Source organism: Bubalus bubalis, chromosome 17 (assembly GCF_019923935.1).
Source record: "Bubalus bubalis isolate 160015118507 breed Murrah chromosome 17, NDDB_SH_1, whole genome shotgun sequence".
Lineage (NCBI taxonomy): Eukaryota > Metazoa > Chordata > Mammalia > Artiodactyla > Bovidae > Bubalus > Bubalus bubalis.
In genome coordinates, this window is record NC_059173.1 from 40205119 (window position 1) to 40231335 (window position 26217).

A 26217-nucleotide genomic window follows, 5' to 3' on the forward strand; every position below is an offset into this window, starting at 1 on the left:
CAGAAATCTTAGCTCCATTGGGTGGCTAAATTTAACAAGTTAGAATAAATTTAGGTCAACTTTCTCTAAGTGTTAGTCACTCAGTCGTGCCCAACTCTTTTGTGACCCCATGAACTGTAGCCCTACCAGGGTCTTCTGTCCATGGGATTTCCTAGGCAAGAAATGGAGTGGGTTGCCATTTCCTCCTCCAAGGGATCTTCCCGACCCAGGGATTGAACCTGTGTCTCCTGAAGGAGATCCTGCATTGGCAGGCAGGTTCTTTACCACTGAGCCACTTGGGAAGCCCTAAACTTTCTCTAATGTAACATTAAAATATGCTATTGGAACAAGTGAAACTTGAATACATATCCTGGTGGAAAAGATCATAGATGATCACGTCATATTTGATTTATGTTCAACATTTCATCACACCTGCCCCAGAACATGAAGACACATGCTAAATTTCTCCTGTAAGTTTAAACTGTAATCTTGGTAAGTTTGAATATACCTTTGCTTCCGATTATGCGTTCATTTTCATCTTTAGCCATTCCTCTTCTCCATGTGCTAGGAGCTTACATCTCCTGAAGCTATCTATAATAAATAATGTATATCAACACCATTAATTGATGAATATCAAAGCAATGAGATCAGTTTATTCCTCTAAACAGCTGCTCTGACAGTTAACATGTCTTAATAGAAAAAGACTCCGTAGTTCAAGAGACATAAATGCCTCTCTTTGTGCAAGCCCCATCAGCATATTTCAAGCCTCAAGGCAATGACAAATATTGTTAATTGACTTGCAGCACTAAGTTAATGATGCAAGATTTTGTTTCACAGTGCACAACACAGCAGATTGTTTGCACAAGAAGCATGTTAGAGTAATTCAAGCTGCAGCATTCTCTGATACTCATTATGCCATCAACACTAACATTTAAGTAGGTAAATGTGTGCAGAACAATACAGAATTTGTTGCTGACTTTGAATTGGGTAATAGAGCATAAACTTTCCAAGCCCTTGAATAATGCATTTAAAGGCTTTATGTTGATTCAAAGTAAAATTAGGACCTCTCTCTGTCACATAAACAAAAAAAGTTTTTTAACAATAACTTAAATTGCAACATTGAGTTTCAAACTGTATCTTTAAATCTAGTATGGCAAGCTCTTTGATAATAATTGTAAAATAAAAATACTATTCATTAAATAGAGTACTCAAACTGGATTTTAATGGTAAATAATTTACCATTATTTTGGTAAATACATACTCTAACACCATGCTCTAATACCAACAAATAAGGCTATTTTACCCAAACTCAACAATAAATTCATTTGTACAACCTGTAGAAAAGTTATTTCTTAAATTTTTGACAAATAAGAAAATAAAACTCTGGCTTAAAGTAAACTGTCAAATAAAAGATTGAATTTTTTTTCTCTAGCCAGTGTGTATTTATATTGTTTACTTAAAGAATCAAATTCTACTGATAGTTTAGTTTAGCTTTTAAAAGAAATTCATTCTCGAACTAGTATTTTCTGTTTGTATCTGCTTCTATTTAGGTAGTCAGTGTATGTTTTAATACATTAGTAAGTCTTTATTTTGAGGTTTCTTTCCACATCTCACTTTGGACTAACAGAAATAATTTATAGTTTGAATTAAACTCAGATGTCTTTGTTAAAATCTTATTTTGTAAGGGGTAAATAAGATAACTAATTTATATACTTTTAAAAAATTTCTTTATTTTTTTTTAAAACCAAAATTTAAGGTGGTCTTTTCCAACAGGATTCAAACAAGTATATAGTTGAGATTTGTAGCATCAATGATTGGGTTTTAATACTCATACATTTTTCTTGGAGAGAACATATGTCAAAATATTTGAGTAAGTGAACATGGCTAACCACCCTAAATTGATTAGCCTTTGTTCCCCATTTCCAGTCTTCAAGAAGTAAAGTTTGTGATTTTTGTAACCTATATATATCTGTTTACAATATGAATGTTTACTAACCATACCTACAAAGAATATTAATCTATAGCTTTATTACTTGCTACTTTTAACACAGCTCTAAAATAAAGTTTCCAAAAAAATGAAAGGAAAAGAAGAAAAATTCTTAATGAGTGTCATAGCATATGTGAGAAAAAAAAATGGATGGAGTGGGATGTGACTTTCTTAATACTAACTAGATAATGAATAGTATAGTCAATAGATCTTATTTTATTTTCTATTGAGTGACACAGATACTGTATTAGGGGAAAAAATACACTTCTCTAGAACAATCTGTGACAAATCCACTTAGAAAACACTAGAGAAAAGAGTTCTCCCATGACAGAGCAGCTCTCTGATGCGATAGTTTGTATGAGTTTAGAATAAATTTGTCCTCCCTGTTTTTCCAGTATGACCCATTACAAAAATACTTAAAACTTCATTTCTGTGCTTCTAGATTGGTAACTTGCTTATTTTTCATTATTTCCCTTTAAAATAGGAAGGTATTCTGAAATTGTACTGTTTTGTCTTGCAAGATGAGGTTCCCAAATTTATTTATAAAGGAAAAATGTTGTTTATGACCCTGTGATACAGAGAATTGTGTTCAGTTAGCAGTGTCAAAAAACCTGACTCACTTAAAATTTCAAACAAACCAGACCAAGTGTGGCTACATAATCAAGACACAATATCAGAACTAAATTAAATAAAAACTTGTGTTCCAAGCATATTTATTAATTTATTATGATGAAATGGATTATCTATGCACAACATTGTCTAGTTGTGTAGATAAAACTACGTGCTTTCATGAGACATTTAAGAAAGGCATTAGTGCAGTCATGCTGGGAAGTAGGAAATAGCTTTACAGAAATAAACTCTCCCTCCTATCAATGAATGGAAATTAAGAACTCTAAGAAATATTTTTATTTCTTGGGAAATAAAGAAACATCTGATTTCATTTTTTAAGATTGGAAAACTAAAAACTATTCTAACAGATATGATATTATAATAATTTACAGTTACAGAATAGTGGTATTATAATAAATTTATATTTGCATTAAAAAACCCACACAACATCACAAGAATAACAAAACACAGATGGGACTAGCCTTATACCTTAAATTTTGCCTACTAAGTGATTAATTATTCGATCATAGCTGTCTGAAACCTAGATTTTGGAGCAGACCTACAATGGTCTATATCATAGTTTTATAATTTTTTAGGCAAGGGATTACCCTCCAAAGACCTCTTCTCCTCCACCTGTGAAATATAAATGTTTCCTGTTGTATGGATCAATTTTCCCCACTAAATGGAGATACCATGGAAAGACATTGTCTACTTTTTGACTGTTACACCTTCATCTTTTAGCATGCCTGGCCCATAATAGACATCCAGTCAATATTAACTGATTCAATGAACAAAACGATGCATGAAAAGTCTTTATACACTGAAATATATGCTGATTAGGGGTTATTATTTTAGAAAAAAAGACAAAGCATACATACATAATCTATAGTTAATAAATCTTCCTAAGCATTTGAAAATGTGTTTGATGGGTTTTTATTACTTCTGATTCTGCTTTACAACATGTGTGTCAAAGTTAAGGAATATTTCTCGAGAATGAAAGAATTGTAATTTGGCAAATAAGCTAAATGAGATTCATTCCTACCTTTGAAAAATCTGTGTTAAGGAAGTCTCTATGGTGAAAATTATAATGTAAAAGTTTCAGCTTTCTAGTTATACTACATAAAAAATGAAGTGGCATCGACAAGAGAAAATAAATTCAGTGAAAACATTTAAATATGTTCACCATTTGTGATTTCCCTGAAAACAGTAGTTCTTTCCAAGATAATTATGCAAATTACTTCCTAAGTATTACAATGCACATCTTTACAACAGGGCAACTAAATAAGACTGAACTCTAATACAGTATTCCAATGTCCTCATGACAAGTATACTGTTCTTGTATTTCTTTTCTCCAAGGATAGGAGCTCTCAGGATACATTATTACATATGGTTATGCAGAAATGGTGTTAATGTATTTATGTAAATTTTTTAAAATGAATTTGATACTTTTCAGGGAAAATGTGTGAATCTTCAGTCAATTACTGTGAATGTAACCCCTGCTTTAATGGTGGTTCCTGTCAAAGTGGTGTGGAGTCCTACTTTTGTCATTGTCCATTTGGTAAGTATAATTTAGTGGTTGATACAAAATATCAACCTATTTTGGCAGAGTTTAGTAGTTTTGTTTCATTGTGTCATGGGATGACTAAGAAAACATTAATAGTTTCACACAAGAGGTTTTATTAAAGGAAAATCTCAAAGGTTTAATATTTTCTAAGTTAATTATGGAAATACCATTGAATATATTGTTTTGATCCTTACTAGAAAAATAATCTGTCCAAGATAATTAAATCTGAGGTTGTTTCTTCAGGACATTTCCTCACAAAACCTCATGAATGTCTGCTCTTTAGCCTAGAGCCTATCAAATGAAACATCCTTTAAGTGCAATTTAACATCACTCTCTACTAAAATCTTTGAGAATAGTTGAAACATTTTGTTTTGCCTTTTTTTTTTTACATTTGTTTTTTGCATTAATTCAGCCTTTTCTGTTAGAAGAAGTTGGTAACTTGACATACAGTTTTTATATAGGCTTTGTAGATAATATCATGTAACTAATCAAAATTCAGAATAATTATTCTGTTAAGGAAGAAAATTGCTAAAGAGAATTTTTTTTGTATACATACATATTTATTCATCATAGCAGAATGAATTAAAAGATTCCTTCCAGGCCTCACCCAAATGTTATCCAGCCCTGGGACAGCCAAGAACTATGAGAACAGCTTTGCAGGAAGCTTTTAACTTGGTTTGTTTCTTAGGTTGGTGATTATTCCATTTATTTAAAGAGTGCTTTACTCCACAATATAGTATTCATCTCTAGAGGTCCTGCAGGTAGTTAGAGATCCTATCTATTTTCCATAAGAAAGAGAGGAAATGATTTTTTCTATTTTTTTATTGAATATATTTATTATAGCGTTATATCGACCTGAAAAATGAATTTCAATGTATAGTAGAGAAGAGAACTTAAAAAGAATCTGAGGTTTCTGTGCTGTGCTTAGTCATTCAGTCGTGTCCGACTCTTTGCAACCCCATAAACTGTAGCCTGCCAGGCTCCTCCGTACATGGAATTCTGAAGGCAAGAATACTGGAGTGGGTTTCCATTCCCTTCTCCAGGATATCTTCCCAACCCAGGGATTGAACCCAGGTCTCCCCATCTGAGCTACCAGGGAAGCCCATAAATACTGGAGTGGGTAGCATGTCCTGGAGAAGCCAGGGGATCTTCCCAACCCCAGCCCAGGAAATGAACCAGATTACTGACAGATTACTTGCAGACAGATTACTTACCAGCTGAGCTATCAGATCAGATCAGTTGCTCAGTCATGTCTGACTCTTTGTGTCCCCATGAATTGCAGCACGCCAGGCCTCCCTGTCCATCACCAACTCCTGGAGTTCACTCAGACTCATGTCCATCGAGTCAGTGATGCCATCCAGCCATCTCATCCTCTGTCGTCCCCTTCTCCTCCTGCCCCCAATCCCTTCCAGCATCAGAGTCTTTTCCAATGAGTCAACTCTTCGCGTGAGGTGGCCAAAGTACTGGAGTTTCAGCTTTAGCATCATTCCTTCCAAAGAAATCCCAGGGCTTCTTTATAGTCCAACTCTCACATCCATACATGACCACAGGAAAAACCATAGCCTTGACTAGATGAACCTTTGTTGGCAAAGTAATGTCTCTGCTTTTGAATATGCTATCTAGGTTGGTCATAACTTTCCTTCCAAGGAGTAAGCGTCTTTTAATTTCATGGCTGCAGTAACCATCTGCAGTAATTTTGGTAGTAATCAGTAAATGTAACAATAATTCATTTTCAAGTAATTCCATGACTATCCAGTTTTGCTTTTCTAGAACGCAATATCAAAAGAATGATAAAGGGAAATAGAATATGAAAATATCTAATTGTAAGCCTTGTATTTTAGCAATGGTTCTGAGGCCTAGAAATTGAGGGCTTTGTCTATAGTCAAACAAAGAAAATTAAAAAAAAAAGCTATCAAAAAATGATATAGTGACCATAACACAATTTTATTTTCAGTCCAGGATGATGTTCACAGTACCTCTTTAAAAATATATATATATATATCCTTGAGATTCTCACCAATAATGCACTTGAAGCATTAAAAGGCAGATCATGTTCAAAATAACCACAATGTTACATCTCCTAAAATTTATTTCTTTTAATGATCTCTTTAAAAACAAAAACAAAAACAAAAACAAAAACTTTTATTTTATGTTGGAATATATTTGATGTTGTGTTAGTTTCAGGTGAACAGCAAAGTGATTCAGTTATGCACGTACATGTTATCTATTCTTTTTTAACTTCTTTTCCTTTTCTATTAGGTTGTTACATAATATTGAGCAGAGTTCCCTGTGCTATACAGTAGGTCCTTGTTGGTTATCCATTTTAAGTAAATTTAAATTTTAAATTTCTTCAGATAACCACAATCAAATTTCATGGTTTAACTTGTGTTTTGGAAGGAAAGATAAAGGGATTGGAGTGGAAAAATTATTTTTAAGTGACTGAATAAAGGTTTTTACATTTAAAAAAATTCCTTTGTACTTCATGTGTACATATGAGGATATAATATAGTTGATAATAAATGAGAACAAATTGTTGCTGCAGTACAGCTGATACAACAGTCATTGCCTTTTGGGTAGAAGGGTTTTGGGGTCCCAGGTAAACCTTCTTCTCACCATATGAGAGATCCTCAGGGGCAAAGAACTAGCAAAATAATATAAATTAAAATAGAGACAGATCACATGTACTGGCAGTGTGCATTTATGTCCCTATTCCTTCCAGTGGAAAAGGCAAAAGAAACATTATTTAAACTTGCATATTGTCAGCTGGAAACCGAAGCCTTACAAGAGAAAGCAAAGCAAAACAAAAAACCTTGAAACAATACAGATTTGAGAAAAAAGAAATCGAATTAAAAGAAAAAAGTAGTATAAATTGAATATAGGTGAAACATACAAATAAAAATGGCAAATGGAACACTTCAAACAAATAGCTGGAAGTAGTTACATGTGAATCCTATAAAACAACATCTTAACTATAATTTTGAAGTTGGAAAAACTTTTGCACTGTTTACCTTCTCATAAGCAAAAGAGCTGTTGCTTAGACTTAATTTTTTTATAAGCTTATGTTTTAGAAAGAAAACATAAGTACTTAAGACTTTGTAAGAGAGCCTATATAGTTATGTTTAAATATGTGTATAGCTTTGTATACACTTGATATTTCTTATTAAAGTAATTTGAATAAATTCTTTTGATCTTTATGTAGCATCTTTAAATAGCATTCCATTTGTAAAGCCACTTTTGAATCCTCATTAAGATGATTTCAAAGACAAAAATTTACATTTCTCTAGAAATGATAATAAAAGTCCTTAAGAAGATAATATATTCTATAAAAAATACTATCATGTTTGAAAGTACAGTATCAATTTAAATAAAATATAGAACATCTTCCCTGTAACCTATATTCAAATTTTAAGTATATTTTCATAGATTTATTAGAACTTAATCATAAGAGACCTAAGGGAACAACTGAAAACTTCTCTTTAACAATCTACTTCATTTTGTATGCCTTATTTTTCCTTTGTATTTAACTTTGATTACACTTTCTGCACATTTAAATAATCTGTATATAATTAAATATATATTTAATATGAACTTGAAATTGTATTCTATATAAAATTTATATGATAGATATATTTATGACATACACAAATAAACATATGCCATATATAATATCAGTTCAGTTCAGTTCAGTCACTCAGTTGTGTCTGACTCTTTGCAACCCCATGGACTACAGCATGCCAGTCTTCCCCGTCCATCACCAACTCTCAAAGCTTACTCAAACACATGTCCATTGAGTCAGTGATGCCATACAGCCATCTCATCCTCTGTCGTCCCCTTCTTCTCCCAGCTTCAATCTTTCCCAGTATCAGGGTCTTTTCCAATGAGTCAGTTCTTCGCATCAGGTGGCCAAAGTATTGGAGTTTCAGCTTCAGCCTCAGTCCTTCCAATGAATATTTATGACCGATTTCCTTTAGGATTGACTAGTTGGATCTCCTTGTACTATATATAGTATATATGATTTATATAATACATATAATTCTGATAATTTTTTGTGTTAATGATTAAAAATAAATTATATAGATTTCCTACTCATTTAAAATAAATATTATCTCAGCCTTTACAGAAAAAAGATAAATGACACAAGGAAATTCTAGGCCATTTTAATATAAAGAACATTTGGATATAAAATGTAGCATAGTCAAAACAACCAGATGATCAGTAGATCTGGCCTCAAATTTTGGCTCTGTTTCTCATGGTTCCATGACCTTGGACAAGTTTTAAGTATTCTATAAAATGATGACATTGATTTCTTCTAGCAGAACAATTCCCTGAATCTAAATTTAATGCATTTACATGAGATGTACAGCCAAAATGAAGGAATGAAATCTTTGCAAGTTAATATGAATTATGATGTATTGGCATGGGTTAATTTTCCGATCATTTGCTACAGTCTACTAATATTTGTGGGAAAAGAATTTTGGCTTAGCATTGTAACATCAATAAAACTCATTTTTCAAGTTTGAAAAAGAACCAGCACAAACAAGTGGGAATGCTGAATTTCAGAAAAACAGAAAGCTATTTCAAAGTAGCTGCTGTAAATCATACCCAAAGAGGGTATAAAACAAAAAAAAAGAGAGAGAGAGAGAGATAAAAAACTTATTTTCATCTGTGAAAGCAATGATTCCTTTTCTTAATTTTTTGACTCAAAAATACCACAAGTGCAGGAACTAATTTTGTTTTTAGTAAAAAACAAATTTACAATCCTTAGTTGAATTAAAAATGTTTTCAAGAATTGTGTATTATGAAGGAAGTAACTGGGTTGAAAATGACAGCATATTGAACTTTAAAAAGATTGACAAAATCACTTTGAATGTTTTCCAGGAAAGAAACCTCTTCAGACATATTCCATTCCACTAATTCTAGTTTTAAAAAATAAGGCATAGTTAGATCAATTAGGATGTGTTTCCTAATTGGCCAAAGAAAAACAATTTTACCAGTTTATCATTTCTTATATGCTTTTGAAATCTTTTTTATTTCTATTTCAATTAAATTTAGACAGTATTCTTTGGAGAGTAATAAAAATTTGTTAAAAGTATGACCTATTATTGTAACTTTAAAACATTTTAGTAAAAGTCATATAATAAAACTTTATTTGAATGTGATGTGTCAAAATGTTAATTTTCCCATCTACAGGTGTCTTTGGAAAACACTGCGAGTTGAATAGTTATGGATTCGAGGAGTTATCATACATGGAATTCCCCAGCTTGGATCCCAATAACAACTATATTTATGTCAAATTTGCAACTATTAAAAGTCATGCTTTATTGCTTTACAACTATGACAACCAGACAGGGGATCGGGCTGAGTTTCTGGCCCTTGAAATTGCTGAAGAAAGGTTAAGATTCTCTTTTAATTTAGGCAGTGGTACCTATAAACTCACCACCATGAAAAAGGTGTCAGATGGACATTTTCACACTGTGATTGCCCGGAGAGCAGGAATGGTAAGATATTCACTCCGCATTAAAATTTGCTTTATTGTTGTGTATCCAGTCAACCAGGCTGGAAACTTGAAATGTTAAAGCATGAATTGTGGTTCAAATTAAGTTTAATTGTACATATTCGCTTAGAGAAAAATCTCCTGGAGAGCAGGGATTTAGAAAATTGCAGTGTCCCTGATTGTTGATGTACCCAGTCATATTGAATCTGACAGAATTAGAACAAACATGGATTCTGGTGATATACATAGATTGGTGCTTATATTAGCCATAGTGATTTTCTAACACTGAGAGTTGAAGCTAATGGAGTTTAGTAGATCACAACCCTCCAAGCTATATAAGGTATCCATATTGCTAAGATGTTATCCATGGGCTCTTGTGTAGAATAGAGGATTTTACCTGATGACCTCCAAGGTCCCCTTAAACTTCGTGAGCATTCTTTGATTTTATCAAAGAAGGACTTGAGAGCAAGAGGGAGGACAAAGAAAGAGGCACCATGAGATATACCCAACAGGAAAGAGAAAAAAGCTATTTCAGTTCATTTGTAATGGATCACCACACTAATCAGGTTTTAGTGGGGGGGGGGAAACCCCTTGTCATTATTTCTTCAGTCAGAGGAAAAAATTCCCATTTCGGAATACATCCAAAGTAAGGCCCCTACTGGATTTTGAATCTGTTGCTCTCTACGTTTCAAAAGGATTTTGTTGGAAACTGGCAAAATCATTAACTTTTCAGATCTGAATCATTGCAAAGACAGGATAAAAACATCTCAATTTACAGCAGTACTGGTAGAAAAATTCAACAGTAAAAGAGAAGGTGCATTTAACTCTGAAGATGAAATTGAATGAGCTTTTATTCAAATAAAACTTTCCCTCAAGTATTTTTCCTTTGAGTTGTGTCACCAAGCTTTTAGAAAATAAGAAAAATATGTTAAGTATTAACATTGCTGAAAATATGATGTCATATGGACGTTTTCCTAATTAAAGCATTCATAAATGTCCACGTGACTCTCTAGCTTATGATAGGTTTAGGAATCTCTAGAATGGATGGGTAGTTTACATAGCATACATAGAGATGTGTTACCATTTTGTCTTGGAAATAAACTGAAAGGAAAGGTGCTTAAATTAATAGTCAAAATAAGCATATATTGTATTATGAAGACCTAATACCTCTTCTGATATTGAATGTCACTCAGTTTTATAGATCACTGGAAGAATTAACATTTAAAATAGTTAACTAAAAAAGGCATGAAAGTCTTGACATATAATTGAGAATGTAAATGTTTCCTAAAATTGATAGTATTGATGATAATTTCTTTGAGAAGGTGGCAAGAAAGAAATTTACACAGTTTATGAGAGTTTACTCTATGAAGTTTATAATCAGTTACAGTAATTAACTTATAGGAAAATTTTTCAATAGTTTAGCCAGTAATATTTGATGCACAGTAAGTATAAATCAGCCCTATTTATTATTTCTGAAATGTGAAGTATTTAAGATCTACTTTTACAAATCCCAGCTAAATATATATTTTTATGGTCAGTCTCACAAAATCATCTGCGATATTGATAAAAATGTGATACTCAAGAAACAAATCATTTCCATACATAATGAAAGACAAGAAACCTAATTCTTTTGCATTTAAGTCAAAGGTAATGTTAGTTAACTTGCTTAACCACCCTGTTTCATGTTTCCTCCCTTTGCTTTGCTTTAGTTAAAATTTACCTCAAATGACAATCATTCTTATAAATGCTTTCATAGTATTTATTTTCCTTCTCTAGAAGTGGAGAAAGTTGGATTAGTCTTGTCCTATGGTATTCAAGTAAATTTAGGTAGAGTCTTTGGTTTTCTGCATTAGGAGAAACCATCAGTCCTTCTGTGTTTCTGGATTTGGGATCAGGCCTCTTATTATTTACTAGCCATGCTGTGAAATACCACACTCTGAATATCAACTTTATAATTTCACCAGTGAAAATATGCGAAGTTTTGCAGAATTTCACTGCTGTTTGGAAAACAAAGAAGGGGCATCACAACAGCCTTGCAGAGCACAGAGTAGCACGAATATGCAACAATCTTGGTCTTAAAGTGGATCACTGTCATCCCCAGTGGCCACTGCCCAATATGAAGAGCCCTGAATTCCATCATATTCTTGAGCCTGATGACCATGACTTGATGACTTTATTCTTGATCAAATAGAGTATTAATATGTCATACTAAACAGAAGGTTTTTTCCTCAGGTGAATGTGCATCTCTTAAGATACAAAAATGATTACTGTAGGTTGTGATTTAAATGATATTGGTGAGTTACTACTGTATAATAATATATAATAATGCATTCACACTATAGATAAATATGCTGTAATATGCCATTTGTAAAGAATGGTTCTTAAAAATGAAAAGAGAATCTATATGACTTGTTTAAATCATCTCAAACTTTATTATAAATATTACAATCTTCATAGGTTGCAGTAGTAATATTTATATTATACTTCCAAAATCTTTTTGTGAATATGACTGAAATATTATTGGATATAACTTTTTTAAAATTGGACATCTATTTTTTTGTTTGTTTTTTGGAATAGCTAGATAGTAGGATAGGCATTTTTCTTAAGATTGTAATCCCAGGAAGCTGTCTCACACCTAACGTATCATATCCTAAGAGATATTAATGACATTTTTATTCTTTCATCTGTAAAACAAGGGTGCTGGAGAAGATTTTTTAAAGTACTTTCCCACTTCTTACATGTAATAGTTTCACAGTTTTAACTTTAGGTATATAAAGGAAACGTGTACCCCTAATTGGATCATGTATTATAATTGTGGATTTTCCTGGTGGCTCAGACGGTAAAGAATCTGCAATACTGGAGACTTGGGTTCGATCCCTGGGTTGGGAAGATTCCCTGGAGAAGGGGATGGAAATCCACTCCAGTATTCTGTCCTGGAGAATTCCATAGACTGAAGAGCCTGGCAGGCCACAGTCCATATTGCCAATGCTTCATCTGAATTATAATTGTATTATACTATTGGGTGGCTCAGAAAGCTTGCTTGAATTTTTCCGTAAGTTGTTATAGAAAAAATAAGTGAACTTTCTGGCCAACTCAATGCATCAAAATTTTAATTCAATTTAAAAATCATGTCCAGGTAGAAACAAACTCTATTATAGTATACTATTGGGTTACTCAGAAAGTTCATTTGGATTTTTCCATAAGACCATAAGATGTTATGGAAAAATCCAAATGAAATTTCTGGCCACCCAATATATCAAAATTTTATTTCAGTTTAAAGATCATGTCCATGCAGAAACAAGTCCTGGGTAGTGTTAGCTGAAAAGAACAACAGGGACAATAGAGTTCATACTAAACATTTCTTTCTCTTGCTTTATAGGCAGCTTCTTTAACTGTGGACTCTTGTTCTGAGAACCAAGAAGCAGGATACTGCACTGTTAGTAATGTGGCAGTTTCAGATGACTGGTAAGTAAAATTATTAGTTTGATCTTTATTATTAATTAAAATTCAAAGTGAAATTATATTTTAAAGTAATTTTGTTATGCTAAGTATTATATAAAAGTTGAAGATATTTTGTCCTCTCTAAAGGGATTTTCATATTAAAAAACAAGAAGTTAATAGTCTACAAAATGTGTAAAAACGGTGTAAAAATGAAGTGGTACAGATGAGGATAAAGCTAGAAAAGGAAAGCTTATCCTCTTTCAGAAGCTCCATGAAATAGTTGCACATGACCGGGGTCCTGCAAGAAGGTTAGGATAAGGATCCCATCCTCTTTTAAATGTATTTTTGAAAGTTGTATGTGACAATGATTGACAGATATTTTTCACTAGTGCCTGAAGGTGAAATACAATCTTACCTAAAACATAAGTGATTTTTATAGAAATAGTTACAGAGAGAGAAAAGGAAATAGTGATACATCATCCATTTGCCTTAATTGACTTACTCGATTCCTTGTTATCTCTGTGGTGAAGGAAAAATGTAATCTGACATTAATATTAATGTTGTTACTTCTACTGCATTCTATTTTCTGATAGTATGCACCTTCTTAAAAACTTAACATTGTTATATGCATCTCATTTGACTAACTGAAAATATTATTTCCACTAGTTTTGTAATTTTCTGAACCCTGAAAAATCTAACAATCCTGTAGGTATCTGTTTAGAAAACATGCATCTGTAAGTAACGTTTTCCATTGATATGTACTATGTCTTAATATATGCCAGGAAAAGTTACAGTCATCCTTTCTTAAACTAAATATTGTACGGGAATCTACTGCATTGATACTAATATACATGTCTTTCCCTTCTTATTTTCAATTGAAGTATAATTAAGTTACAATGTTGTGCCAACCACATATCTTTCCTTTCTTATGTAGGACTCTGGACGTTCAGCCTAATCGAGTCACAGTTGGTGGTATTAGAGCACTGGAGCCAATCCTTCAGAGGAGAGGACACGTAGAAAGTCATGACTTTGTTGGGTGTATAATGGAGTTTGCAGTCAATGGAAGGCCTCTGGAACCCAGCCAAGCTTTGGCAGCACAAGGGATCCTAGATCAGTATGGCAACCTCATTTCTTACTATTGTAAAGAAAACTGTAAATACCAAGTGTGTGATAATTGAGCATCAAAAGATGAAATTATTGTGCTCAAAGCTCCAAAAATACTAAGTGTTTTATGCGGTTTTGAATTTTAAGTATTTCCTTATAGCTGTGAGATTATGGGAAAATATATGGATGTGTGCATGTATGCATGTATGTACTTTACATAGTTGTGAGAAGTATATGAGTTAAGTAAGTAAATCACATAAAAAGGAACCTGGCACATAGTACTATATAAGGGTTAGCAATAATGTGTACAAAATCGATTAGAGAGTAAATAGTTTTACATTTAAATATACTATTCCCTTGATCTGGCTCTAGACTCAAATAAAGGGACAAGGCAGATCCCTGCTCTTGAGGAGTTCTTACTCTCTTTAAATTCCTGATTACTAGACTCTAGTGCAGCCAATGGCACCCCACTCCAGTACTCTTGCCTGGAAAATCCCATGGACGGAGGAGCCTGGTAGACTGCAGTCCATGGGGTCGCGAAGAGTCAGACACAACTGAGCAACTTCACTTTCACTTTTCACTTTCCTGCATTGGAGAAGGAAGTGGCAACCCACTCCAGTGTTCTTGCCTGGAGAATCCCAGGGACGGGGGAGCCTGGTGGGCTGCCGTCTATGGGGTCGTACAGAGTCGGACGCGACTGAAGCGACTTAGCAGCAGCAGCAGCAGCAGCAGTGCAGCCATAATTAATGCCTGACAATATATTATATTCCCCTAATTTAGTTACTTTCCCCTTCTTCAGTAGCTCTATCATGCCTCTTCTTTACACAAACTTCAGACATCATCTCTTGCATCATTTTCCCAGCTAATGAATTTGCTTCCTAACTTGCTTAGAAAATTGAGGTGGATAAAAGCAAAACTTCCCAAAGCTCATTTCTCCACAGCTGCCCATGCAGCCTGTAGTCCACCCTGTAGCCTATCACTGAATGAATTGCTCCTAATTCTGAAAAGACCAACCCCCCTTCTACACCTAGACTTCATCTCCCCAAACTTTCTTAAAATAGCAATCCAGCTTTCTAAACAATGTTTTTCTTATTTCAATTTAGGCTACTATTTCTTCCACTTCGTAGTTTTAAAAAACTTTGTTATCTTATTTTCCATTTTTCTATCTTTGTCAAAGTGACCCATAACCACTGTGTTGCTAAAATCAGTGGTCAAGTCTCCTCTTATTTGAACTTCAGCAACACTGAGAACAAAGCTATTAGTTTGTCCACCAGCACATGATACAAAGTTGGTTTTCTACTCTCATTTTTCTCATCTTAACTTCTTCCGTTTTGTATCGGTATTCATTAAGTCATTAAAATTTTTTTTGTCATTTTGTATAGTGCTTTGGCTCAGACGCTAAAGCATCTGTCTGCAATGCAGGAGACCTGGGTTCGATCCCAGGGTTGGGAAGATCCCCTGGAGAAGGAAATGGCAGCCCACTCCAGTATTCTTGCCTAGAAAATCTCATGGACTGCGGAGCCTGGTAGATTACCGTCCATGAGGTCGCAAAGAGTCGGACAGGACTGAGTGACCTCACTTTGGTTTTAAGTACTGTCTCTAAAGCTGGTAACTCTGAAATATTTATCTTAAACCTGACCTCTCCTCTGAACTTTACCCTCCTATCTGACAGCATACACAATATCCAAGGTATATTTCTAACAAGTCTTTCAAACTTAATTTTAAGACTGAACTTCTGACCTTCCTTCCCGACTCCTCCCAAACCCACTCCTTGTATTTTGTCTCATCTCAGATAATAATAACTCAGTCCATGCACTTGGTCAACCACAATTTCTATACCACCTTTGACTCCTCTCTTTCTGACAAAATGTGGTATGTCAATCCACCAGCAAACAGCTGCTGCTGCTGCTAAGTCGCTTCAGTCGTATCTGACTCTGTGCGACCCCATAGACGGCAGCCCACCAGGCTCCCCCATCCCTGGGATTCTCCAGGCAAGAACACTGGAGTGGGTTGCCATTTCCTTCTCCAATGCATGAAAGGGGAAAGTGAAACTGAAGTCGCTCAGTCATGTCCGACTCTGTGCGACCCCATAGACGGCAGCCCACCAGGCTCCCCTGTCCCTGGGATTCTCCAGGCAAGAACACTGGAGTGGGTTGCCATTTCCTTCTCCAATGCATGAAAGGGAAAAGTGAAAGTGAAGTCGCTCAGTCGTGTCCGACTCTTAGCGACCCCATGGACTGCAGCCTACCAGGCTCCTCCATCCATGGGATTTTCCAGGCAAGAGTACTGGAGTGGGGTGCCATTGCCTTCTTCAACCAGCAAACAAAATGAGGCTTAAAAAACAGAAGTCATGTCAATCCACTATATTTAAAATAGATAACCAACAAGGACCTACTGGATAGCATGGGAAATTCTGCTCAACACTCTATGATAACCTAAATGGGAAAAAAAAATTTGAAAAAGAGTAGAAATATGTATATCACTGAATCAGTTTGCTGTATACCTGAAACTAACACAACATTGTCAATCAACTCTACTCCAATATAAAACAAACAAAAAAAATTAAAGAAAATAAAAACAGAAATCAGTTCTTACCCTGATTTATAAGACTGACTTCCCCTTGGTTGACTGACCTCTACCAAAAGAGCCTGGAATGTAAAGAGGCATAAAGGCAGTTTATTTGGGATCTTCAGATTGCAATTTAAGGGTCACAGACTCCAGAGGAGCCCAAAGTAATGTCCCATTGGAAAGAAAATGAACAAGCATTTTGTTTGTTTATTTGGTAGGAGAAAGAGTGAAATTAATGCAGGCTTACACAAGTTGCTTATCAAAACTTTGAACTGGAGGGTAAAATTATTCTACACTTATGACTGGCTTCTGGAGCACACCTCATTTGTTATTAGGGGAAAGTGTGTTTTCTTTAATCCAGGGAAAGTTTGGTTCTCAGCATTATTCTTTCCTTTTTGCAACTCAGCAACTATTCAGCAGTTTAAATGTAGTGTTCAGCAAAGGTCCAGCATGGACAGCAAACATGGAAGTACTCAGGTCATGTCCCAGCCATGTCTGACATAGTTCTTTTCACATCTTTACCTTCCTTACCATTATCTACCTCTTCTCCTTGTTCACATCACTGTTGTGACTATATTCAGCCATTTGGTGTTCCTCAAACATGCCAAGGACACTTCACTTCAGGACTCTCTCACTTGTCTCTTTCCTCTGCCTGGAAAGATCTTTGACCAGATATACTTTGCTCTCTCACTTTATTTATGAAGTGAAATCTTTCATAATTATTCATGAAGACAAATCCTTCCTTCACTGTCTAACCTCTAACCTAGAGATCCAGGAACATCCCCCAAATATTCCCAGTCCTTCTTCTCTGCCTTAATTTTCCCACAGAACTTTCTTCTTTCTAAACATACTACACATCTATCTAAAGTTTTTTGTTTGCCTCCCCTACAAGGAAACAAAAAAAGTATTCCATGAACACATGGATTTTTTTCATCATTTTATCTCCATGCTTAGTACCACGTTTGACATGTAGCAGCCATTCAGTAAAGATAAGTTGCATGAGTCATTTAATGGAGGAGCTGGGTACTCAAATAAACATGTAGCCCTGAGAGCACATGAACCAAAGTGTTTATTTGACCAAGAAGTTTTGCTCAATTAAGAATTACTTTAAAAAAGAAATTACCACCTCTTTCTTTGCTGTTTAAGATGTTTTGCTTGATCTTGTCTTTTATGAATGAGGCAGGGCGTATGTTACAAGGCAACTTAGAGTTTGACAAAAAATTGAGTTCATGAAAACTGAACAGGTTAATAAAAGTTTATATGTAATGTTATCAAATTTCTCCCCCTGCCGGCTTTGCGCTCTGTGTCTTTATTCTGATTTTATTTTAGGTGCCCCAGACTAGAAGGCGCTTGTACTCACAGTCCCTGCCAACATGGTGGCACGTGTACAGATTACTGGTCGTGGCAACAGTGTCATTGCACCGAAGGACTGACTGGGAAATACTGTGAAAAATGTATGCAAGCTATTTTATCTTCCGCTGGAAATTCCAATGACCATACAAAGTATAACTATATGTACCTAAATATGTACTTGAATTAAAAGTATTATGTTTTGATGCTATTGAAAATATTAAATGGGGAATAATTGGTAAATACGGTGACATGTTCTCAACCCAATTCATGTTCTCAACCCAAAGGAGCATGAAATCTTTTTAGAAATACTTCCTAAATATGTCCTTAGTTTTCATTTTATATCAGTTAGTTATTTTTGTTTTACCTATATAGGAATGCTTGGAAATGTACAAGACCAGAGCTATATTCAGGATTTGGTTTAATATTATCTACCTTTATGGGATATTTCTCTGGTGAACATGTTGTGTTTGGTTGAAAAGTAAAAGTACTGAATTGCTGAACGCTGAGTTCAAAACATGCAATGGCAATAAAATCTATTATAGTTAAAGGTGATAGTTAAATTTTAAATTGGAATTACTGAAATTGGTTTCAAATATTTTTTTCAAATTCTTTTGTTAGTTATTTGTTTCTAAATCATAATATTATTAATAAGATATTAATGACATTCACGAGTTCATTAGAGAATACTTAGTCGCTTCAGTTGTGTCTGACTCTCTGCGACCCCGAGGACCATGGCCAGCCAGGCTCCTCTGTCCATGGGGTTCTCCAGGCAAGAATACTAGAGTGGGTTGCCATTTCCTTCTCCATTGATGAAGTATGAAGTGACTGAAGTGAAGTCACTCAGTCGTGTCCGACTCTTTGCGACACCATGGACTGTAGCCCACCAGGCTCCTCCATCCATGGGATTCTCCAGGCAAGAGTACTGGAGTGGGTTGCCTTTTCCTTCTCCATCATTAGAGAATGGTGTTCTCTAATTTGGGGCTGTATATGACTAACTCTAATGGAATCTTTTTAATAGAATTGCTTTGTTGTCAGATAAGTGGTTACTACCTAAATCATTGCACCTATCTGACCACTTTTTAAGTAGTCATTTGATTCTGCTATGAGAATGAATAAAAATTTATGATTAAGTATATACTATAATCAAAAAGATCTGGGTAGCAGAGGTATGTTTGTGTTTATTTAGGATAAAATCAAAACACAGAAAAAGTGCATTTTCACATGATATTTTTTTAAAGTAATGAGTATTTAGTAAGTAGGAATCTAATTATATTTGGAAAATAAAATGCCACTCACATGAGAAAAGCCTGTGGTTATTTTTAAAAAATTGAGGTATGATTCATACTACATAGTTTACCTTCTTAAAGTGTACCGTTCACTGCTGAAACCTTTTTGAGCTCATTTTCTTCATGTTCTTTCTTCAGATCTGTTAGCTATAACACACTTAAGTACTTCAGAAGTGTAAAGATTTATTAGATTATGAAAATATAATATATATGATAATTATACATGGTCACAAATTAAATCTATGTACTTATTAGTACTAATAAAGTTAGTTGCAAATATGAATGTTTGTTACCTTTCTTTGTTCAAATTTTCCATGTTAGAGACTTTAAAGATTATTCATTTTAGAAACACAGTGAAACTTATCATTAAATTTTTCAACTGTATATTTTTAAAGTGTAAGCTATCTCTCCAGGTATTCATAGTGTATATAGCATATATCAAATATTTTAATGAATATTTTCTAAATGAATAATTGTAACAATATGTTTTACATTTCATGGTTCTGACATAGATTTAAGCATTTGAAATCAACTCACACATTAATTCTCAAGTGGCAATTATTTTCTCAGAGGAGGATTAGGGGACACTGATTCCAAGTTCTTAATAATTTCATTGTTCGGTTTTATAAATTTTTGTCACCAAAGAAACTCTAAGAAATGCCTGTTGGATGCATTCATGTTTATCTTTCTTTGTTGTCTTTCAGCTATTACCCCGGACACAGCCTTATCATTAGAAGGCAAAGGGCGCTTGGACTACCACATGAGTCAGAATGAGAAGCGGGAATATTTGTTGAGACAGAGCATCCGAGGTGCCATGTTGGAGCCTTTTGGTGTGAACAGTCTGGAAGTAAAATTCAGGACAAGAAGCGAGAATGGCATTTTAATCCATATCCAAGAAAGCAGCAATTACACTACTGTGAAGGTAAGATAAAAGCTAATGGTGACTTCATTTGATTAGACCGCCTGCTGTGTCATGGTTTAAATCACTTCTCCCATAATTTCTATCCTTTTCTTTACAACCCATTAGAGTTCCGACTAATGCTGGGCACTATTCCAATATCATCTATCTTAACTATTCCTCAGGCATTGGCCAGAGTAACAAAGATCTGAATGGTTTGGTTTCTAAACACTTTTGTTTAGAATAGAGACCACTGCTGGGTAGGCCAGCAAAGAAAGAATTTGTTGCAATCTATTTTGCCAGACAAAAAATTTATATTGTTTTTAACCCTACTTTAAAACAAAGTAAAACCAAAAGATGTCTTTGAAATGGAAAAAATACTTTTTTTCCAAAAATTATTCCTAACACTTATATGTATATGTTAATTGGCAGGACAAGAATAATTTTTTTTTAAACTTTCTGCCTTTATTCTGGAACATATTTATATTTGATCCACTATCCATGTAAAGCCTGTGAAATTAAATATCTTTGGAATTTATTGTAAGTAAAATTTCAGTTAGCTTCTCCAAATAATTTCTAAATAAATCTCTAAATAAATATTTCTGCAACATTATATTTCATGGTTGATTTATCATTAGGCTTTTTACACATCTTTTTTTTTTCTCAGCTGTAAATGAGTTATATATATATATCTATAAATATATAGTATATTATAATTCTGCTCATAATTTTTATATTACCAGAAGAATTATTAGAATTTATATTAATAAATTCTTAAGAAAACAAACCCATATTTCCTGAATTATTTCTACTTATATATCAATATTTTGAAAATTACTAAAAGCTTAGTTTATAAAGAAAGAAGCAATATACTTAGAAAATTAGTAGGTTCAATTCACATACAATGCTAAAAATAAAAACAGACATTCACCTCTAAACTTCAGCCTCTTTATTCTAAAAATTTCTCTCCATCCAGGAGAACTCTGGTTGGTACATGGCCTCTTATTTTGTCGCTAAGTCATGTCTGACTATTTTGCAACCCCATGGACTGTAGCCCACCAGGCTCCTCTGTCCATGGGATTTTCCAGGCAAGAATGCTGGAGTGGGTTGTCATTTCCTTCTCCAGGGGATCTTCCCAACCTAGGGATCGAACCCGTGTGTCCTGCATTGTCAGACACATTTTTTTTACTGCCACCAGGGAAAAATGTATATACCTTTAAATATTTAGTACAAAAAGAAATGTTTCTAAGATTCTCATAATCTCCCTGGTCTAGCCATTCCCAACTGGGGGTGATTTTGATTTGGCAAAGCTTGGAAACATTTTTCATTGTCATGGTTGTTGGGGGCAGGGGAGAGGGGCAGTACTACAGGCTTCTAGTGGTTGGGAGTCAAATATGCTGCTAAATATCCTTCAGCACACAACACAATACCCTGGGAGAAAGAACCATCCAGTCTGAATGTCAGTGCTGCTGAGACTGAGAAACTCTGCCCAAATCCAGTTGGAGAATAACTTCAAATTATAATTTTACCTCCATTATTGAAACAAAGCGCCCAGTTCCAGAAGTAATAGAGTAACTGCAAAACAAAACACCTAAGTCACTGTTTAATGGTATTTGGTGCTTATAGTTTTCATTGAAAAGTGTATTGGAAGTAAAGAAAGCAGTAGACCTGAATATTCTTACAAGAAACATTTTTTATACGCACTGAGAGGCTTTGACATTGAGGTCTGTGCATTATCTGTTCGGTTTCTTCCAAGTCCTCGTGCCATTTAAATGACATATGAAATATTTCTGTATGTTATCTCTTTAAGCCAAGAGATACAAAAACAATGTGCTTGGAGAAATCAGAGACAGAATATTTTTCTTCCTCAAGGAAGAAGCTGAATGTCAGGATCCATTTTTACCACCATAAAAATCTTGCTTTTCCAACAGGACAGCAGCATGCAACTTCTCCAGATTTTGTTACATTGGTAGCAAGCACTTGGAGATTTCTTTTCTTCCTGAAGAGAAATTGAATCAAAATAATGACTAATGCAGGCCATTCACATTTCCTTTGTATGAAAATTTTGAAAGGTAGCTTTTCAGAGATTAAGGGGTTTGGCAGGTAGAGTAAATAGACTAGGAAATAAAAACAACAACAACAGTGATTAAGGAGAACTGAACAGTCAGGAAGAGAGTGACTGTTGTAAGCAGGCAAGTTACTTGGATGACAGGAATACGATCTGCTTATCCGGGCGAGGAAGCTAGTTAGAATGTACTGCTACTTATCAATTAGTTTATCAGTGACCACCGGTCCTGGTTTTCTTCTTTCCTTTTTGGCTCAGTTTCTGACAGTTGCTTTCTCTCTCTCTTTCTTTCTTTATTCAGATTTAAAAAAAAAAAAAAAAAAAGAGGAAAGAAAGAAACTAAGGAGAGAAAAATTCAGAGAGAAAAACAAAAGAAAAACATTCTTATGTATCATAGGTTTTACACTGTATTTAAAGTGTTTCACATATCTCTCTTCTTTCCCCTCACTTGGTTTATTTCCTTATTTGGAAATGTAATAATGCTAGGCGATGGACTTTGTATCTACTCCAAATCATTCTGGTTTGGGTATGTAGTTTGCTTGTTTTTGTTTTGAAGTAAGGCCGGGTATGCTGTACAGACTTGGGATGATTCCAAGCCCTATAGAGTCAAAAATAAGTAAATAAATGAGCAAATGAATCAATGAATAAATAAAACCAAGCAAAAAATGCACATGATATTTTGACTGCTAGGGTGGATGGAAGAGTTAGGTAGAGTGTTATTGGGGAGAGGTAGAACATGAAGAATGTTGTAATGGAAACATAGATTCTTATTCATCCTACTCCACACATGGTGTGTTCCATGGACCTTTTCACCAGAAATTGGTCAAATGAAATAATGACAGGTTGTGATCAATTAGGAGAGAAACATGAAGCTTAGAGAAGTCTTTTCGGAAGGCTTCTTTCCAAAAAGGACCCTGGCTAGAACCTAAGATGAATTGCTATACTTCCAGTGTGTTTCATGAGACTTTGTCCATTTGATGATATTACTGTCATTTAACCACAATTTTCTTTTTTTTTTTTTTTTTGTTCTGGGTTCAGTATTGGGATATATTATTATCTGGAGAAACAGCTTTAATAAAATATTTCATTATGAATAATGTATGTAAATGTGTTAGGCATATTTTCCACAAAGTAAAAATGAACTCATTTTTAGTTCTACCAGATGTGTTTGTTGCATATAGAAATAACATTTGATCTGAGTGACAAAATAAACGGATCCATCCTTTCATTCCCGTCATTTGATGCTCAGTGCCACTTTATCCTCTGGCAGTAGTGACGGGATTATGCTCTTTTCATCCTGCTTATAAATTATTCCATTTTCTAAGTGTCTACTTAGAAAACTGGAAACATGGGAGCTGGAAACTGGAGTAAGAGCCTCATGTTATCCAATGTTCTAGTGGGCAAAGTAAAAGAAACCAAATATCCCTTAGATAAATATTAAAAGACAGCCAAAATAAAGACTTGCCCAGACACCTCATTATTAAGAGCTCACCCTTTATTCATCACACTTGTCATCTCAATAAATGATATAAATAATAAGCATGATTTTTTAAAAAAAATAAAATTCCAGTGTGTAATAGATGACAGGTAAAACAATGTATTTATGTTTTTACTTTTCCAACTATGCTTCATTTTTAGTTAAGCACTGATTTCTCTTTTTGGATATAGTTTTAGTATTTTTTGATAGCTGTGGGCCATTTACTAAACAATTTTTTTAACTTGCAATTGCCATTAAAAAAGAAGTAATCATAAAAAGGTGTGATTTACCTATCCTAAGAGGAGTATTCACCCTATTATTATCTCACTTGTGTTCTGGAAAATGAATACATACATCTTGAAAAACTAGTTATAAATATAAGAATACCTTGAAAATTATCAAATGTGAACCTATTAAAGGTGAAGGTATATGTTACTTAAAATTGTAAAGTCAATATAAGTAAATATACTCTCATACAGCCAGACTCAAGTATTCTCTCTGCTTTAAGTTGATCAGTGTCTTAGTTTCTTTATACTTCTGCTTTTATTTAAGCATATCATAGTTTAATTCTAATTATTTTTAATATGTTTTACAGATTAAGAATGGCAAAGTACATTTTACATCAGATGCTGGAATTGCGGGCAAAGTGGAGAGAAATATTCCTGAGGTCTATGTTGCTGATGGCCACTGGCATACTTTCCTAATTGGGAAAAATGGAACAGCCACAGTGTTGTCCGTTGACAGAATTCATAACAGAGACATCATTCACCCTACTCAGGATTTTGGTGGCCTGGACGTGCTCACTATATCTCTTGGAGGAATTCCTCCCAATCAAGCTCATCGAGATGCTCAAACAGGTAAATGCTTGTGCTGAGTGGAGGCCCAAAGAAAGGTAAAATTGTTCATATAAAAGTAGCTAGATGCCTGATAACATCCTTTAGGAATACTCCCTGGAGAAGGGAATGAAAACCCACTCCAGCATTCTCACCTGGAGAATTCCATGGACAGAGGAACCTGGCGGGCTACAGTCCATGGGGTCGCAAAGAGTCGGATACGACTGAGCAATTGACACGTCCACTTTTACTTTTCAAGACCATCATAAATATCTTTAGAAGGTTAGTAATAAATTATTGGCCATCACTTTCTTTAGCCATTTTCTACCAAGTTCATAATTCAGTCCAGGATGTTTTGATCCTTTCCTTGTGCACTGAACATTTATTTATACATTCATTCATTTACTCATTCATTTGTGCATTCACACAACAGATATTTACAGAGCCCTGTAGGTACTTGGCGTGAACTACAATGGTGGACTCTTTCCATAGAATGCATGCTCCTGTAAGGAAGACACACATCAATCAAGTCGTTACACAAGGAAATATATTATTTTAACCTATGATAAATGATGTGAGGAAGAACATAGAATTCTAAGAGATTGCCAAAAAGGGAGAAAGGGAGACTTCTCTGGAAACTGACATGAAAATGAGGATGGGAGGGAATGAAAAATTAATTTATATTGATGAGAACAAAAGGGGAAAAATAGATTGTCAGGATCACAGAACCCACAACACTGAGGACTGATGTCACCAATAAAGATGAAGTTGGAGAACAACAGGTCTTCTAGAGCATGTGCAATCTTGATCTCATTCTTGGAACAGTAAGAAGTTAATCACAGGAGTATCAAAATAACTGAAAAATACCTGAAAAATTAATCATAGAAGTGTCAAAATGGGATATTCAGTGATATTAAAGATCTTTTGGGTTACACTCTGGAAAGTGCATGGGAGAAGGACAAGAGGGGACTTGCATAAATTAGCTGGAAGATACTGCAGTGATCTAGCCAATGTATTTTGTGAGGATTGACTATGTGGTGGCAGGAGATTTACAAGAAGGAGATAGGGAATAATATCAGGAATGAAAGTCAAATAAAATGTTAATGATTTTGATAAAATTCAGAGAGGTTTCTGACCTTCCAACTAGAAGAAGGGTAGTGCCACTATGAGAGAAAACTGCAGAATGGTACAAAAATAAGCAGATCTATGAGGAACATGAAGATTTTGGTTTGGGGTTCTTTGAGTTTGGAGCACCTTTGAGAAAGGCCTTTGGGTAGATGGGCTAGAAATCCAGAGTAGACCAGTTGGAGATACATCTTTAGGAATTACTAGTGTCAAGCAGCCGGAGAAGGCAATGGCACCCCACTCCAGTACTCTTGCCTGGAAAATCCCACAGATGGAGGAGCCTGGTGGGCTGTAGTCCATGGGGTCGCTAAGAGTCGGACACGACTGAGCGACCTCACTTTCACTTTTCACTTTCCTGCAATGGAGAAGGAAATGGCAACCCACTCCAGTGTTCTTGCCTGGAGAATCCCAGGGACGGGGGAGCCTGGTGGGCT

General features: G+C 34.7%; 1 protein-coding gene across 1 annotated transcript in view; it reads left to right on the top strand.

Annotated features, from left to right (window-relative positions):
* FAT4 (FAT atypical cadherin 4) overlaps positions 1-26217 on the top strand; it is a 177661-nt gene that overhangs the window by 146355 nt on the left and 5089 nt on the right. Inside the window, exons 10-16 of the mRNA XM_025268036.3 lie at positions 4029-4133; positions 9330-9637; positions 13013-13098; positions 14009-14188; positions 18076-18200; positions 20090-20307; positions 24421-24682. Coding sequence (XP_025123821.3) covers positions 4029-4133; positions 9330-9637; positions 13013-13098; positions 14009-14188; positions 18076-18200; positions 20090-20307; positions 24421-24682 — 1284 coding nt within the window. The remainder of the gene's footprint in view (positions 1-4028; positions 4134-9329; positions 9638-13012; positions 13099-14008; positions 14189-18075; positions 18201-20089; positions 20308-24420; positions 24683-26217) is intronic.